Source organism: Capsicum annuum, chromosome 2 (assembly GCF_002878395.1).
Source record: "Capsicum annuum cultivar UCD-10X-F1 chromosome 2, UCD10Xv1.1, whole genome shotgun sequence".
Taxonomy (NCBI): domain Eukaryota; kingdom Viridiplantae; phylum Streptophyta; class Magnoliopsida; order Solanales; family Solanaceae; genus Capsicum; species Capsicum annuum.
In genome coordinates, this window is record NC_061112.1 from 58,717,841 (window position 1) to 58,737,015 (window position 19,175).

The window sequence follows — 19,175 nt, forward strand, 5'->3', positions numbered from 1 at the left end:
CAGTATATATATAGTTATATACTAATTTTAAAAACATATACACATATATACGTTAAATATATACGTCTATAGAAGATATATACACATATATACATACCATTCAATATATACGTACACATATAAAATATATGTACTTCTTTAAATAAAACATATGCTACTAAATATAATAAATTAATAAGACTTTATAGTAAATTAGTTCGTTTGTTTATTTTAAAAAAAATTAATTGGACCGATTTTGATCCAGTCGACCAGCAGGCCTGGATCGGATTTGATCTGGGCCGAATTAACTGACCGCAAAATCAAAAATAAATCGATCCGAAATCCGATACCCTACAACCCATGAGTTGATCGGGCCAGATCAAATTGAACCGATTGTTATAAGTGGATCGGGCTGAACCGAGTTGGGCTAGGTCAAGCCGGGTCAGCCCGACCCGTTTGACAGGTATATACCACTATCATGCATTGACATGTGGGACCCAAATACTAGAGATGGCTAGAAAAATGAATGAATATGAAGAGACATATATGTAAGATTATAGCTAGAAAAACTTGCTACTCCCTTCGTTTCCTTCTGTTTTAAAAAAAATGACCTATTTTTTTTTAATTCGTTTAAAAAAGAATAATTCTTTTTATTTTTTGTAATACTTTAATTTCAACTTTCCACCTGACATATTTATGATCACAAGATTAAAGGGCATTTTAGTATATATGACACTACTTTAATTTAAGGCCATAAGATTCAAAATTTTTCTTTATTTTTTTAAATTTTGTGCCAAGTCAAAGTAGATAATTCTTTTTTAAATGGAGAAAGTATTTGTTTGTAGTTTTCATCCCTTAGAATTCGCAACACACAAGCTGTGAATATTTAGAGGATAACTATAAATCTTTATATCAATATCGTTCCCTTCTTTAGACCAGTCCAACATGAATATATATCTGCATTTTTTCCAATTTATGATACGATACAGTAAATGCATAAGAAGGAAAAACAACAAATAGATATCTCTATCCAAATTTAATACATAAAGTTTGACTTTAGTAATCGAAAATTGTAGTTGTCGCGTTCAATTGGGAAACTTAATTCTCTTGATGCATGTATCTAAAATATTTAGAAAATCAGTATATGAAATGATAGAAAATTTGGCATTATTTAACAAGCGAGCACCTAGGTGTAGCCGGCTGCTAGTATTTAACTTAGAATCATTAAGGCGATATATATATATGTAAACGTAAACATAAAATAAATTTAGTAAAATCATTAATGAAGTTTCTCACCGAGTTGATGAGTGTATTGTTGGAGATGGGCCTTAGCAAATGGAAATGGCTGTGGGAAAGGCAAACTGCTGCTAGTATTTGCTAATAAAAGAGTTACACTTTCGTCATCTTGCTTTGGCTTATTATGACGATCTACAACAAATACTCTTAGTTTGGCTGACGAATCTAAATTGTGATTCCAAGTTTGATGAGGAGGATGTTGGAGGAGTAGTCTTGAAGTAGAAAAGATGTAGAATGTTATCAAAGTTGAAGTTATCAAAGCTACAATTAATGGTTTTATTAATGAACCACGATTCCATAGAGATGATACAGCCATATATATCCCTCAGCAGGTTGATGAAGAAGAGAGAAAAGGTTTATAGTGTACAGAAGAAAATAATGATAGGAACCTTTAGAATGGAAGAATAATATTCTGTCTTGAAACTAGACATATTCATACTTTCATTTTATTTTATTTTTGATTAATTGGTTTTACTCTTCTTGTAATGTGAGCCCTCAAGTTTGCTCAAATTATATTTCTTCCCTCAACACCGTTTATTTCTGGATTTTAGTCAATATATTCTAGTGTGTGTAATGCAGAATCAAATGCCATGCTTAATTTAATTGGGAATGTCAACTTGATCGCTTTCTCTCTTAATTAATCATGATTAAAATTTGCATCTATTATATTCTCTTTTTGGTTATTAATATATAGTTAGGTGTCTTGACCTAATCCCATCAATTAATTCTATTTTTTAAGAAAGTGAAGTACTACCTATATGTTTAAGGACTACTTAAATGTTTAATAGAGGAAACTTACAAAATTCATCAAAATTTGCTAAAGGTTTACCACGGCTACAATTCATAATGGATGACCACTTAACTACTAGTTTTAGCTGTTAAAAAATAGTTTGACTTAAAGTTTTTCAAAAAGTTAAATCTGTTAATAAAATAATATGTTTACGGTGGATGTCTATACTTCTTAGGAATTAAGTCTATTTTCACCCATCTTTCTTCATAATGTCTAATTAATCCTTCGTTACTTCACACATCATTATGGGTGTAATCTCACACTCTTTAGTCTCCCTCGTAATGCTCTTATTTAATGTTATGTTACGATGCTCTTTTTTATGTCTCTATGAAGATTATAAATAGCGGCATAGGATCTCATATTGGACACACAAAAAAGCACTTGAAAATCATGTACACTTGATACTTAAAAGAATGAAAGAACTCTCATCTCTTGTCTTCTTACTTTCTTTTCTACTTTTCTCTCATATTGCTACTCTTTTAGATTAATTTTAATATGTTATCAGCACGAAACTCAACTATTAAAGATAAACTATGAAACGTAAATTAAGAAGTTGCATTTTTAGTATCAATTCTCATAGTAGTCTATTATTGTTAATATTGTTTCTAGTGAAATATGTTTGGACATAATTTGATTATATATCTCTTCAAATTATACTTTTATCCTTTATTAGTTAGGGTTGATACCCCTAAAACACCTAGGCTTTGAACCATGAGAAGAACTTCACCATGTGATGTCTCTGAGTTGGGTACGACTTGGGACTTAAGTCGTACCCATGGATATGGGTCGTACCCACCTTGCCCGCCCCCTCTCGTACCTTTATCAATTCATGAGGGCAACACACTATCCATTATACGATATGTCCTCTCCTTGGTCGTAACAAATGGGTACGAGTCGTATACTGCTCAATCGTATGGAGTAAAGTTTTAACTTTAGTGGACTGTTTTCTATACGGATGAAGCTTACGAGTTAGGGGGTGAGTCTCACCCTTTAGTTACAATTCAATGATGTCCACTCGTACCCTTAAAAGTACATATGACCTAGAAGAAGCCTAGGGTACGAGTAAGGGTACCACTCGTACCCTAGGGTACGATTACTTAGAGAGTGGTACCCCTTGACGGGGTCATTTTCCAGCTTTTAACTAAGGTCCTTATGGTCATTTTCCATACCTAAAACCCTAAGTTCCTTCACTATATAAGGTATTGTAGCCTCCTAAGCGCTCATTTTACAAGACTCAAACACTCCAAATTAGTCTAAAAGTTTCTTGAAATAAGATTGGAGGCTAGGGTTTGGAGGGTGATCTTCAAGAGGCAAAGGGGAATCAATATTCTTGGTGATTCAAGTTGTTTAAGGCATGTATCTCTTTCCTTATTAAATAACTCTAAGACCCATTTATTTCACACTTGAATTAGTAAGTGTACATGGTGGTTTTGAAATCAAATGAAAAGGTTTTTATAGCTAAATAATGAACAATGATGATTCCTACTTAGACTTATCTTTATTCATGTTATTGATGATGATTTGCATATATGGATACTTGTTGTATGTGGTATAACATGTGGTTCATGAGTAATCCTAATCTTGATGAATTCTGCAATAAAAATGACCTTGTTAAAGGTAAACATATAAGGTATTTGTGAAAATATATAAGTGAATTGTCTAGTCACCTATTGGTGATGTTTTGAACTAGGGAAATGGCCCAATATGTATGAATACCTGATAAATGATATACTGAAGGTAAAAATAAGCCATGTATTGTGTAATTAATAACCTTGATGATTTGATGAATAAGAAGGTGGTTAAAGTCCTATTATGAAAATAAACGTGAATTGTGTATGAGACTAAATTATGGTATAAAATTGCTAATGAAATGTGAATGGCTTGTAAGGGTCTTGAGGACCATAGTTTTAATTGTATGAAGAGTTGAATTAAGGCATTGGACTATTAAAATGGTTGAGCAATGAAAGCTCCTATGAGGACCATGTGGTCATGTATGATGTTGAATTGGCTAGATGGGTTAAAATTATTATATGTGGAATTGAATATATGTGGATGTATGGACAAAGGGTTAGAGTCCCAATGTTGACTAATGATAGTCATGATGGCTTAAGGTTAAAGTTCTTTGCCTAATGAAATTGCTTATGGTTAAAATCCCTTACACAATAAGATCTCATGAGGTCGAAGTACCTTGCCAAATGAATTGGATTGGGGTTAGAGTCCCCTATCCAATATGGTATGAGGTTAGAGTCCCTTTCCTAATGTGTGAGCATGTGGTTAGAGTCCCTTACTTGAATGAATGTGTGTGATGGTTAGAGTCCCTTACTTATGTGAATGTTTGTGAGTGGTTAGAGTCCCTCACTCAAATGGATGCGTGTGTGGTTAGATTCCCTTACTTAATGATATGTGAATATGGTTAAAGTCTTATGCCTCATGAGAAATGCTTGAATATATAAGTATGGAAGGTTGGAGTCCTCCATCGCATGTATGTTTAATGAGTGCTTTCAAAGTGTTGATAAGACTTGTCCCCTTGATTAGTATGTGATACATCTATATGTATGGATAAGGTTATGAATGAGATTGAATATGATATATTGACTTATTGTTGAATGATGATGTTGTTCTATCCTTATCCTTGAGTTATATGCTAGCGTTCTAATCGATAACCATCTCCGGATGCTATGTCCCTATGCGACATAGGGTCCGGATCATCTTCTTCATTTCCTGTGTAGTAAGTAGACGATCAAAGTGGTCCGTTCATTGACTTTGGTATGGTGAGCTTTCTTTATTCTGAAGACATCCATCCTTGGTCTCCTATCTTTAGACTTAGTTTATATTTGGCTTGGTTTGGCTATTGTTGGGGGCTTGTCCCGATGTATACATTTCTAAACTTTGATTGTATAGAGGCATTATGGATGACTGTGGATTTGGGTATATTGGTTAGTTGATTAACCTAATGAAATTGTTAGACATTGTTTAAGTTATGACTTGTGCTATGTTTTCCGCTATCCCATTTTATTTTCAAGATTCACCCGACCCTTGTAATCATTATGGTGATTGTGATGGGTTATTAGGGTGACCTTCGGTTTATGTGGGCTTGAGGTGCCCATACGACATAGCCTTATTTCGAGGCGTGTCAACCCTGGGCTCTATGTTCTTTGTTTTATCTGATTTGTTAGAAGGTAGAGTAATTTTGTTTTTAGATATGGACACATACAAATTATAAAAGTCATAATCTCTCTCCTTGTGTTTTCATGAAATTGGCACGGCTAAATATATTACAATTAAATAGTTTTTAAAAGTCAAATTTTCTTACTAAGTTATTGTAACTGTGTTGCATGACTATTTTGGATACTTTATTTTTTTTCATATTATTTGTTGGGGATCATTTGAGAGATTAGTTTTTGAGGTTGGAGCAGGGCTTCATGACTGTTGTAGAGTATTGAATTGGCTTGGGATACTACTTTTATTTTGACTATTGAGTATGAGAGGGTTTGTTGTTTTGTCTGAGGTTTGAGACTTCCTCTTCGTATGTCTACTTAGAGTTCGGTTATTGTAGGTAGGACTTTAGCTGAGGTTTATGATCATGCTTAGCTTATGGAGGAGATGCATCACGAGGCCCAAGGGTCCAGCGATAAGAAGTTATGATAACATGATAGATTCAGTGGGAGCCGTAGTAGCTCCTAATTTAATAGTAGTGGTTCTCAGGGTAGGTACCTTTCGCGTCAGGCATTTCAGCATCAGGGTCAGTCTAATAGACCCATTTAGGATGCACTTCAGATTATAGATGAAGGATAATCTTGCTCTAATGATCATCCTAGTCAGGTTCGTGGTCAGTTTTGTAGGGGTTCATCTTCTGGCTATTCTAGTTGTGGTGGTTATTTTGGGTTAGTCAGATCTTTTGGTTTCAATTTAGCGCCTGGGGCATATTATGGTTGTAGATCTTTAGGTCATTTCACAAGGGAGTTCTCCAGCTGTGAAGCGATTATTTTTTCAGCTCAGAATATTCCACCAATTAGGGCAATTTATCCCTTATCTAAAGGTGGTATGCATGGTTGTAGAGGTGGTCCCCATGGTGCTCGTAGAGGTTCTCAGGCACGTAGGATAGGAGATCGGTCAGGATCCCATCCAGGTAGCGAGCGTGGTCAGTTGTATATAGTACATACTAGACACATGACTGAATCATTAGGTGTTGTTATTATAGGTACGATTTTGGTATGCCGTCTATCATCTTTTGCTTTGATTGATTTAGGATCCACTTATTATTATGTGTCTTCTTATTATGCTCCATAATTAGAGTTATTTTGGGATTTATTATCTATGCCATTATGTGTATCTACTCCCATAGGTTATTCTTTAGTAGTGTATCAAGTTTTTTTATCATGTGTTGTGACAGTTTGAGAGCTTGATACTCATACTGATCTTATTATTTTGGACATGGTGGATTTTGATTTGGTTCTGGGTGTGGCATGGTAATCCTACTATCACGCAGTCCTGGATTATTTTGCCAAAACCGTTGCCTTATCCATGCCCAACATACTTTCGATTATGTGGCATAAATTTGTTAGCCGTGAGTTGTTGGGGATTATTTCTTATATGTGTGCTAGGAGGCTTATTTTGAGTGATTATGAGTCTTATCTCGCTTTGATTCATGATGTGAGTGTGGAGAGTTCATCACTTGACTATGTTTCTATTATTTGTGAGTTTCCTGATGTTTTCCCTACTGATCTAGTTGGCTTTTCCCCCAAGAATAGTATTGAGTTTGTTGTCGATCTTGAGTTGGACACCCAACTTATTTCTATAGAACCTTATTGTATGGCTGTTGTTGAGCTTAAGGAGTCGAATTCTCAACTTTGGGATCTTCTTGGTAAGGATTTCATCAGCCCGAGTATGTCATCTTATGGAGCTCCTGTGTTTTGTGAAGAAAAAATAGCTCCATGCATATGTGTATTGATTATAGATAGCTTAATAAGGTGACGGTGAAGAACCATTATCATATGCCTTACATTGATGACTTGTTTGACTAGCTTCAGGGAGCAGTGGTTTTCTCTAAATTGATTTGTGGTCAGGTTATCATCAGCTAAGGATTTGATTATGATAGAACCAACAAAGATTGAGGCTAATTGTTATTAGGCTAGGCCTATATCTCTGACTGAGGGTCGTAGCTTTATTGGTTTGGCTGGTTATTATAGGAATTTCATTGAGAGTTTATCTACTATTGAGGTGCAGATGACCAAATTGACTCGGAATAAGATTCCTTTCTGATGGTCCGAGGAGTGTGATCCAAGCTTTGGAAAGCTTAAGAGATTTCTCACTTTGGCTCCTATTTTGGCTCTTTCTATTAAGGGTGAGGAATTCACTATGTATTGTGATTCTTTTGTTGTTAGTTTAGGTTGTATGTTGAAGTAGTAGGATTGCGATATTGCTTATGCTTTGATGCAGTTGAAGGTTCACGAGCATAACTACCCACTCAATATTGGAGTTGGAGATGGTAGTTTTCGCACTTAAGATTTAGAGGCATTATCTTAATGGGGTGCAATGTGAGATCTTCAAAGATCATCATAGTATTCAACATCTTATGACCCACAGAGAGCTTAATGATTAGCAACATATATGGATAGAGTTGCTTAAGGATTATGATATATCTATCTTATATCATTAGGCAAGGTAAATGTGGTAGCGGATGCCTTGAATCGGAAGGTAGTGAATATGGATAGCTTGGCTTGTTTTTCTATTTCTTAGATGTTGTTAGCATGGGAAATTCAGCCCTTAGCCAACTTGATGGTGCGACTTGATATTTCAGACCCTAGGAGGATTCTTGCTAGTGTTGAGGGGAAGACCTCACTATTTAAATAGATTTTGGATTGCCGGTTTGAGGATAAGAGACTTTGCATCATCCACAATCAGGTGTTGAGTGGTGACTCCAAGAGGGATACCACTGATTCTGAGGGTGTCCTTCGATTTCATAGCTATATTTGTATTTTGAGGGTTAACTTAATTCAGTCGAATTTGGATGGGGCTCACAACTTCAGTTATTCTATTCACTAGGGTACAACTAAGATGCATATAGATTTGAGACAACATTATTGATTGAGTGGTATGAAGAGAGATATGGAAAACTTTGTAGCTCATTGCTTTTATTGTCAGTAGGTAAAGGTCGAGCATTGGCGACTACACATAGATTGCCTATTCTCGTATTGAAATGGTAAAGATTAACATAGACTTTGTTAGTAGTTCTCCTCGTACTTCTCATGGTTTTGATGGTATTTGAGTCATTATGGATCGGTTAACCAAGATAGCATATTTTATTCCTATTCAGATACCTTTCAGTATCGAGAGTTTGGCTCTATCTATGTTAGTTAGATAGTCTATTTGCATGGTGTGCCTATATCTATTATTTTAGATTGGGGTTCAGCATTCACTTCTAGATTTTGGGGAGATTTTTAGAAAGAGTAGGATACTCAGGTGGATCTTAGTAACCTTCTATCCAAAGACCGATGGTCAGTTAGAGAGGAATATTTAGGTTCTCAAAGATATGCTTCGAGCCTGTGTTATGGACTTTAGAGGTTATTGAGTGCAATACTTAGCAATGGATGAGTTCACGTATGATAATAGTTACCATTCGAGTATTGAGATGGTGCCCTTTGAGGCTTTATGAGGTAGGAGATATCGTTCTCTGATTGGATAGCTTAAGATTTCTGAGAATAGACTCCATAGTAGTAACTTACTTCAGGAGTCGTTCGATAGAGTCAAGGTGATTCGAGATAGGTTGAGGGCAACTCAGATTAGGAAGAAGACTTATACAGATTGTAGAATTTGTGCCTTGAGATTTGGAGTTGGTGATCGAGTATTACTCTATGTATTGCTTGTGAAGGGTGAGATAAGGCTCGGAAGGAAAGGCTAGCTCAGTCCAAGATATGTTGGGCCTTTTGAGATTCTTCACACATTTTGTGAGGTGGCTTATGAGTAAGCCTTACCCCCAAATTTTATTGTTGTCCATTCGATTTTCCATGTCTCTATGGTGCGGCGGTACATTATTGACCCGTCTTATGTTCTTAGATGGGACTTAGTTCAGTTGGATGAGAATTTTACCTGCGTGGAGAAGTCTGTACTCATTTTAGCTAGTGATGCGGTTGCACACTAGAGAGATTTCAGTAGTTAAGGTTTAGTGGAGGAACCCCAGTAGAGGAGGCTACTTAAGAGATCGAGAGTGAGAAGCGAACCAGTGTCCTCACCTATTTGAGGCTTCAGGTACATCCTAACCCTTTACTTTTGGGGACGAAAGTTCTTTTAGTAGTGGATATTGTAATGACCCTCTACGTCATGTTTTGTATTTCCATGTATTTTCGTCGTTTAGAGCTTTCCAATAGCTGCCCCATGTCATTTGTGACTTGCTGGAACTGACCGTTCGGTTATCAGGCTTCTCATTTGTTTTGTAGAGCCAATTCCCAGTTTTATAGCCTTCACTGGTTCAAATTGGCTACCAAACAAAAACTCCCATTAAACAACTTTGTATGCCAATTTTGACTTTTCCAACAACTCAAAAACATCGATTTTATGTTTGGTGGAGCCTTGGTTTAGATCTCGAGGCTCCAAAACTCATCTCGAGCTATTGGTCGAAACTTAAGAAAATAACAAGTGGGTATGGGACCCATTTTTATCAAAACAACTTCGGATAGAAATTTTGACTGTGACATTGAGTTTGGAACATTGAATTTGATGAGATTGCATAGTTTGTTTGGGCATACAAGATTTTAGATGAATCCCGAGGGTTGGCGGAGACTTGGAATTTCTCCAAGTTCCAGTTGGTGCCTGATATCTAGTGGGACTGCTAAAGTGTCTCTTTGGACGCTTTGGCAGAGGGCGTTTTTGCGGAGGGTACTTTAGCGGCCCTAGCTCAGCCAACAAGTACCACTTTAAAGACACCTAGGCACTTTAGCAGCTAGCGTTAAAGCGACCCCTGGTCCGCTATAGCGGCCTGGTCAGTGGGGGTCTGAAATTGCTTTTGCAGTTCCATGCGCTTTAGTGGTGACCGCTAAAACGGCCAAGTGTCCGTATTAGAGACACCTGCGTGCCTGGTAAGGGTATAAATACCCACTTAGCCTGACTTTTTACTATTTTCATTCATTCTCTAGAATCTTAAACCCTAAAAAATGGGAGTTCTTGGGATAATCGATTGTGGGTGATTGTGGAACTTTAGCATCATTAATTTATGCAATTTTCCAACAAATTTGTGGTAAAATTTCCATTATTTTCATAGTTGGTTTCTCCATTCCTTTCAAAAATCCCTAAAAGCTTGATGGCTTGATGATAGCACCATTAGCGCTCGAAATTTAAATATTTTTTGGGGGAAAATTTGCTTGAGCATAGTGGGATGTTGAGTTGGTTTTGAGAATGTGTTTTCCACAAATTTTCCCCACATAGGAGTTTTATGTAATCTTGCACCCAAAGAACAATAGTACAATATGGATATAATTGTTTTCGTTTGATGAGTAGATTGTGATTTTGATAGCGTGGCACCTTGCAGAAGCTTCTTAGAAAGGGAAATCAGTGATTTAGTGAGTTCTTCGAGCTTTTCTTCTGTGTACAGATAGGCTAGGCTTACCTTCTTCATAAATTGAGCTATTTCATCGTATAATCATGATATTATGTTAAATATGGGATGGAATTTAGGGGTTGGAAGTATGAATGAGAACATTGGTATTGTTGAACCGTTTAGGCTACCTTGAAACCATAAACTTAGAGTAATTAGCAAGTTATTATTTCCTTAGTTGAACTGGGTTTCATAATTCATGTTTAGAATTGAAATGCCTTAATTACTCGAGATAGGTGAAGTTGCCTTAGTCATTCACATTTAGGGTGGAATTGTCCTTAGTTTCTTAAGCTAAGGGAAGATTGCCTTAGTTGCTATTGTTTTAGATAGAATTGTCTTAGTTGTTCATATTTGGGAAGGATTACTATCTTTAGGGATATTTAAGGGTTACTTGACATCTAGAAATGAACTTAGATTCCTTAGCCCAATCCAGGGTAGAAGTTGCCTAAATATAGATTCCGGGGTTAGAGTGGGCCCCTTCAACCTACCTTAGGCCAAGACTTGTGATAGCCTTATAGGCTCATTTATGTATTATATACTTGCAGAATAGTTGGTTTGACACTTGAGGAGTTTAAATACATTTATAGAGTATGTTACTTAGATATGGAAGGATTGATGCTAATTCTGGGTATCACTTCTGATATTGCTCATATGCATAGTTAAGGATACATTTTATAAGTATGGCTATTAATATGGCTTATGGATATGATTAATAATATGTCCTATTGACATGCTTAATGTTATAGATACCGACGTGACTAAAAGATATAGCTTACAGATATAATATGACTTATATACATGATATGGTTTATACATATGTTAGACTTATGAATACAGTATGGCTTATATATATGATATGGCTTATAGATATAATATGAATTATAGATATGATATAGCTTATAGATATGAGATGGCTTATATATATGATATGACTTATGGATGTGATATGGCTTATAAATATGAGATGGTTTATAAATATGATATGGCTTATGGATATGATATGGCTTATAGATATGGTACGGTTTATAGATATGATATGGCTTATGAATGTGATATGGCTTATAAATATGATATAGCTTATAGATACGATATGTCTGATATTCATGATATTACTTATATGAATGATATGACTTATAGATATGACTGATGGCTCATAGATATAATGTGAATATAGATATGATTTATGTCTCATAGATATAATGTGAATTATAGATACGATTTATGGCTCATAGATATGACTGACTGTTGGCTTATAGATATATTTATTGAAGTAGCTTATGAATATGACTATTTACATGGCTTATGGGCTTGGTTATTCTCATGACCTAATAGACGCTATATTGTTATAGTTTATTAGGTTATTTTATCGGTATGACTTGGTGATATGGTTCGTTGATACAGTTTAGAAATATGAGTACTGGTTTGAGTCCAACAGTTGATAGTGATCTTAATAATATGATTTTCAATTTAAGTCTGACAAATAGTGATATTGATGATGAGATAATGCTGTTCAGATAGTCTTTTGCCTATGGCATGATAACTTGGTGATTTACGACTATTCGGTTGCTTAGTTTGTTGGGTTGTACCCTCCAGACTTATGGGAGCCGGCGTTAGGTTATTTATTTTTTTCGCACTTATTAGATTTTGGGGGCCAATCTTGTAATTGTAATGGTATGATCTTTATGTTATTATCCAGTATGCATTTGTTAATCTATGCGCAATGGTGTCAGAGCGTATTTCCAGGTTTGCCTCTTTTATTTGACCTAGCTTAAATCATCTTGTATCCTATTATATTTATATCATGATTTAGCTCAGTCGGTCAATGATGCATACTTAGTACCCGTGGTTTTGGCACTCATACTACACTTCTATACCTTTTTGGTGTTTATTTGAGTACTAGTTGCCGTCGCTGATTCGACGTTCATGCAGGGTTGATTGTGGAGATTGGGTGAGCTCTTGGAGATGGAGTTACCCTTTGTCCTTCAATTTATCTACATCTAGTCTTTCATCATCGATATGGATTTATTTGACTATTCAGTACTCATAGTTTATTGTAGTAGCTCTTGAACCGACATTACTGAGTCTTGGAATTCTTGTTGGTTTTTATCTATTAGACGTTTTTGACTGTATTATTGCTATTGAAACCTTTTATTGTTAAATTCTAGCTTTTAGGCGATTTTTCACCAAGTTAGCACATTGCAATTATCTTCGGGCTATAATTCGGCTTACCTACTGCGGGATAGAGTAGGTGCCATAATGAGTCATCAATTGGGTTGTGACACTCTAATTAAAAATTTTGAATTCAACATCAATGAGCATATTAGGCCTTCCCCAAACATTCAACAATCATCACACTTAGGCATTTCAAATAACAACCACCTAAAAGCAAGAAAGGTCCTACCAATTTGTCAATCTCGTCAACTAAGTTTACATGTACTATCCATAGATGAGTATACGTGCGCATTTAAAGAATATTATTATAAAGGAACATATAATATAGAAAAAAGTAAAGAAATAAGAAGATCATATTTTAGTAAATTACCTGAACCATTTAGTTCAAAATAATAAAAAGTTGGGATGAAGCAAAAATAGTAGATACCCTAGGAGCAAGAATAAAATTTTTACAACAATGGTATAGAAATCTATGTGAAAAATATAAAGAAGAAATAAAAATAAAAAAAATATTAATAGAAAATTTAGCATGTTGCAAAGATAAAACAACACCTCAATTTGGATGTGAAGAAAGATATTATAAGAAAAGAAAAAGACATAAGAAATATAAGAAATAAAAAAAATATAAATATAAATATAAGAAACCAAGAAAAAGATATTATGTAAAAAATTATAAACATAAAAGACCATATAGAAAAAAGAAATCTATAAAAGAATGTACTTGTTATAATTGTGGAAAACTAGGACATTTAGCTAAAGATTGTAAATTACCAAAAAACCTAAAAAATAAACAAATATCAGAAATAAAAATAGAAAATACAGAATATATGCATATAGATTATATAGATTATGAAGTAGAAAGTGAAGATAGTATATATGAAATTTCGGAGAATGAAACAGATAATGAAATAGATAGTGAATTAGATGAATCAAATGACTGAAGAAGATATAAAAATGAATCAAATAACTGAAGAAGATAAAAAAATAATAACAAAGGAAGAATATTTAAATGAAGAAGGAATAGATCAAAAAATAATATTTGTCAGTAATATATTTGACGAAATAAAAGGAAAAGAGTTAGACTTAAGTGTAGAAAAAATATTTAAAATACCAACAATAAAAAATATATTTAGTAGAAAAAAGGAAGAATACTACGTAGTAAGCCAAAAAGAACATATAATAAACTGTAGATATGCAAAAGGAAGAGCTAGTATACCACTAGTGACAAAAAGAATAATTATTAAAGAAATAAACGATATAAAAAGTAAGGACCCAATAAAATATGTACACATTGGAGGAACAAAGATATTAATAAAAACATGTTTTAGAGAAGGAATAGATACACCAATAGAATTATATTTAGCAGATGATAGAATTATAAAACCTATAGAAAAAAATATAATAACAGCCATAAAAGGAAATTTAATATACCAAATTTAAATTTATAATAAGTCCGAATTATTCAGTAGCAATAATAGATAAAAATATAGATAAATCATTGGTATTATATTGAAAAATATCAGGAATAAAAGTAACCCCAGGAAGTAAAATATTTATAGCAAGATGTAAAAATCTATATGTACTAACAACAAAACATAAAATAACAGAAAAAAATAAAATTAATAAAATACAAATAGAAAGTCCTTTTGAATAATTTGTAAAATTAATTGATAATAATGATTATAGTTACAAAGACAAAAATATAGAAGAAGATTTAGAAATAATAAATGACAGAATAAGTACAACAAAAAGAATAGCTCATGAAAAAACAGAATCATCAAGCTCATAAAAAAGAACAAGTTATGAAACAACTTCAACAGTTAATTTAAATCAATATTACATAACAGGAACAATAAATGAAAAAGTATATTTAATACTCTTAAACATAGGACAAGAAGAAAATTATATAGCAAAATATCTATCAAAAAGTGAAGAAATAAAATCTAATAGTGATATATGCCCGGATCTACCAAGGAGTCTAATAAACATTAAAGATACGACAGAAAAAGAAATAATAATAGGAGTTAGAAAAATAAAAATAGAATTTGAAATAAAGGAAGAAATGCAAAAAACAGACATAATATTAGGAATAAAATGGTTAGAACAAGTAAAACCATACAATATAGAACATACACAATTATCTATAACATACAATAAAGAAAGATTATTCATAAAAAGAACTTTAACATGATATGAAAATATATGTACTTGTAAAAATAATAGTAGAAAGATATTATAATACGTATTATACACCTATGATAGATACAGGAGCAGAAGCAAACTTATGTAGATACAACTGTTTACCAGAAAGTAAATGGAATAAATTAAAAACACCAATAGTAGTCAAAGGATTTAATAATGAAGGAAGCTTAATTACAAATAGAGCTAAAAATGTAAAATTACAGATATGAGATAAAATAATAACAATAGAAGAAATCTATAATTATAAACTAACATCAAAAGATATGCTTTTAGGAATGTCATTTTTAGATAAATTATACCCACATATAATAACTAAAACAGATTGGTGGTTTTCAACACCATGTAAACAAAAAGTAAGAGCAAAAAGAGTTATTAATAAAATAAGAAAGACAACTGATTGGATAGAAGGAAGTGAAAAAATTACACAAAAATTAGAAAATATAAAAAATACAGAAGACATAGTAGAACTAGTTGTATTTTTGATAAATAAAAAAGAAATAACTATATTTTTAATAGATAAGGTAGAAATAATAAAGAAAAAATTAAGACAATTATATAGTAAAAATCCATTAAAAGGATGGAAAAAACATAAAACTACTATAAAAATTGAATTAATAGATAAAAATAGCATAATAACTCAAAAACCATTAACATATAATTTTGACGATTTAAAAGAATTTAAAATGCATATAGATGAATTATTAGAAAAACAGTATATACAAAAAAGTAATAGTAAACATAATAGTCTAGCATTTATAGTAAATAAACATAGTGAACAAAAAAAGAGGTAAAAGTAGAATGGTTATTGATTATAGAAATTTAAATGCAAAAACTATGACATATAATTATCCAATACCAAATAAGATATTAAAAACAAGATAAATGCAAGGATATAATTATTTTAGTAAATTTGACTGTAAATCAGGATTTTACCACTTAAAGTTAGAAGAAGAATCTAAGGAATTAACCGCATTTACAGTACCACAAGAATTTTATGAATGGAACATATTACCATTTGGATATAAAAATGCACCAGGTAGATATCAACATTTTATGGATAGTTATTTTAAATAAATACCTAATTGTATAGTATACATAGATGATATACTACTATATACAAAAACTAAAGAGGAACATTTAAAATTATTAGAACAATTTACAGATATAATAGAAAAATCGGGAATAAGTTTAAGTGAAAAGAAAGCCGAAATTATGAAAAACCAGATAGAGTTTTTAAGAATACAAATAGATAAAAGTGGAGTAAAATTGCAACGACATATAGTACAAAAAATAATAAATTCAAAAGAAGAATTAGATTGAAAAAAAAGAAATTACAATCATTTTTAGGATTAGTAAATCAAGTAAGAGAATATATATACAAAAATTAGCAGAAAACCTAAAGTCTTTACAGAAAAAATTAAAAAAGAATGTAGAATATAATTACAACGAAGAAGCTAAAAAACAAGTTCAAAAAATAAAAATACTTTATAAAATGTTACCAAAATTACAATTCCCAGATGAAAATAAAAAATTTACATATATAGTAGAAGCAGATGTAAGTGAATATAGTTATGGAGGGGTACTTAAATATAGATACGAAAATGAAAAATTAGAACATCATTGCAGATACTACTCAGGTACGTTTAATGAAACAAAAATAAAATGGGAACTAAATAGAAAAGAATTATGTTCATGATATAAATGTTTATTAGCATTTGAACCATATATTGTATATAACAAATCTATAGTGAGAATAGATAATACCCAGGTTCGGTGTTGGCTAACAAAGAAAATACAAAATTCAGTTACAATAAAAGAGATTCGGAGACTAGTATTGAATATATATTAAATTTTACATTTACAATTGAAGTAATTAGTACTAACAAAAATGTTTTTGCAGATTACATATCAAGACAAAGATACACAGACTGACATAATAGAAAATGATGCTTTAGAAAAGATACTCAAAACCCTAACTACGCTTTCAATGAAAGAGGACAGTATGGGCAATGAAATAGAAAAGCTAAAGGCTAATGAAGTTAAACTGAAGTCTGAAGCTACAAATTAGCTAACTCAGCAGTATGCAGAGCTATGTCGATCAGAAGACATTAAAATTCCAGAGCTAAAAGGAGACGTTGGGACACTCCATAAAACCCATAACGTTTAAAAATATACAATTGCAGGTACAAGAAAAGGAGTTAGTGGATAAAAATACCAGAACATGAACATGAATAAGATATTTGAGAATCCATTTATACCAAAAATACAAAAAGACCCCTTGTACATACCCCCACAAATTACCACATATCGAGATAGTTCGAACCAAGATAAAAAAACTTATAACCATCTAACCTGAGGATACATAGAAAATATCTACAAAGTACAAACTTTTTTAAACCTCAACCCCAGAGCTACAGATATCCAAGAACCAAACACAAACTATATAACCCAAAGATTGCAAGGTCATAACAAGCTAATCGCACTACCCAAAACTAACCCAAGCTTAATAAAAACTTATTTCGACTATGGATTATTAAATATCATATATACCCAAGATGGAGAAGAACTATTAGCTGTGGAAGAATTACATAAAATATTCATCACTTATAAAAGAGTAACCAAAGAAAATCTATTTTATATAAAGTTTTATATTGCACCAGCAGAGATACGACGAGATTAAACCAGTTATACAAGTTGTATAAATAGGATTAACTAGAGATATGATTATACCGGAAGATATTGTACAACATCCAGAGATACCCAGAATTGAGATACTTGATTTATACGCAAACAAACGACTTATTGGACTAGCTACAATTATTCAAGAATTAGCAAATAATTACATCAATGGAAACCTAATATAGAGCTATTATTCAAGAGACCATAAAATGATTTATTAAAATTCAAGAGATCTATGGCAAACAAATATGGAAGATGTCAGACAATGGATCATGACGTTACTTAACCCAGAAAAATAATCTACTGTAAGAGCAATTAAGAAAGAATTTATTTCAGACGGATTATTAACAAGATATTGCAAGATAATTAGACACAAATATCCAGACCATCAATGTTCGAGATGTAATGGAGAAAATAATATTATCCCAGAAGTCCAGCTAGAATAAAATAAAAAAATCAACCATGAAGATAAGGACACCAGCTAGACACGAAACAGTAGTGGAAGAGATAAAAAGACAAGCTATAAATTGTGAAAGTGACATGTAGATAACTTTCACAATTTCTTTTATGTAAATTGTACATTATTGTATAGGTAGAATCTTAAGCACTAATAGGTTTTTGTCTTTTAGTACTTTAAGTCATTTCCTCTTTTTTAATATGTCAAGACTTTTTGACACCTACCATAATTAGCTTTTATAGATATAAATAGGATAGTTTCTTTTTTGACTTTTGTAATATCAGGAAGAATACGTAGGAACCATGTAAATTATTTATTTTCTCATTATAAATAGAGGCATGGAAGGCAGCAGAGAGGGCAAGCCTTCATGCGTTGAAGCAAACACTCTTCTTTCACAACAAACTTTTGAATATTTATTAAAAATAGGTATATTTAAATGGAAAGAGCTATGGATGAACAAAACTTAGAATTATCAAACCTACCAGAACAGGTATATTTATTTATGATTATGAATAGCTAAATTCATAAATTCCTGACAATCATGATATGATAAAATAAGTTTATGTTAGTTGCTTTATAGTAGAATTATTAGAAAAATAGCATGTTAAGAAGTTTATTAGCAAAGTGAAACAGGAGAAAAATCCCTAAGAACTATGCCATACTAAAGGTGAAACCTGTGAGGCAAGAAAGCCGTGATAGGGGAGTAGCCAGAGTAGAGGTGTTGTTTAAGAGAAAAGTATCCAGATTACCATGCTAATAGTGACCGAAGAATATGTAAGAATAATCTAGTATATAGTAATCTAAAATGATCATATTTTGTTATGTGTACGATTGAAGGGAATATTTTGAAAAAGCATTATATGAAAAATGAATACTTATTTATCTGACGAAATGGTAGATAAATTTAAAATACTTGTTTTGTATGTACTTAAGGATATAGAAATTGTAGAAATAAGAAAAATCATATTGAAAAAATATTCGTTAAATATTTTATGACTAGAATAAATTAC

At 32.4% G+C, this 19,175-nt stretch overlaps 1 protein-coding gene across 1 annotated transcript in view; it reads right to left on the reverse strand.

Annotated features, from left to right (window-relative positions):
- LOC107857559 (probable glycosyltransferase At5g03795) overlaps positions 1-1,747 on the reverse strand; it is an 11,829-nt gene extending 10,082 nt beyond the window's left edge. Inside the window, exon 1 of the mRNA XM_016702354.2 lies at positions 1,276-1,747. Within this exon, the coding sequence (XP_016557840.1) occupies positions 1,276-1,591 (316 nt within the window). The 5' untranslated portion in view covers positions 1,592-1,747. The remainder of the gene's footprint in view (positions 1-1,275) is intronic.
- Between the last annotated feature and the right edge of the window lie 17,428 nt (positions 1,748-19,175).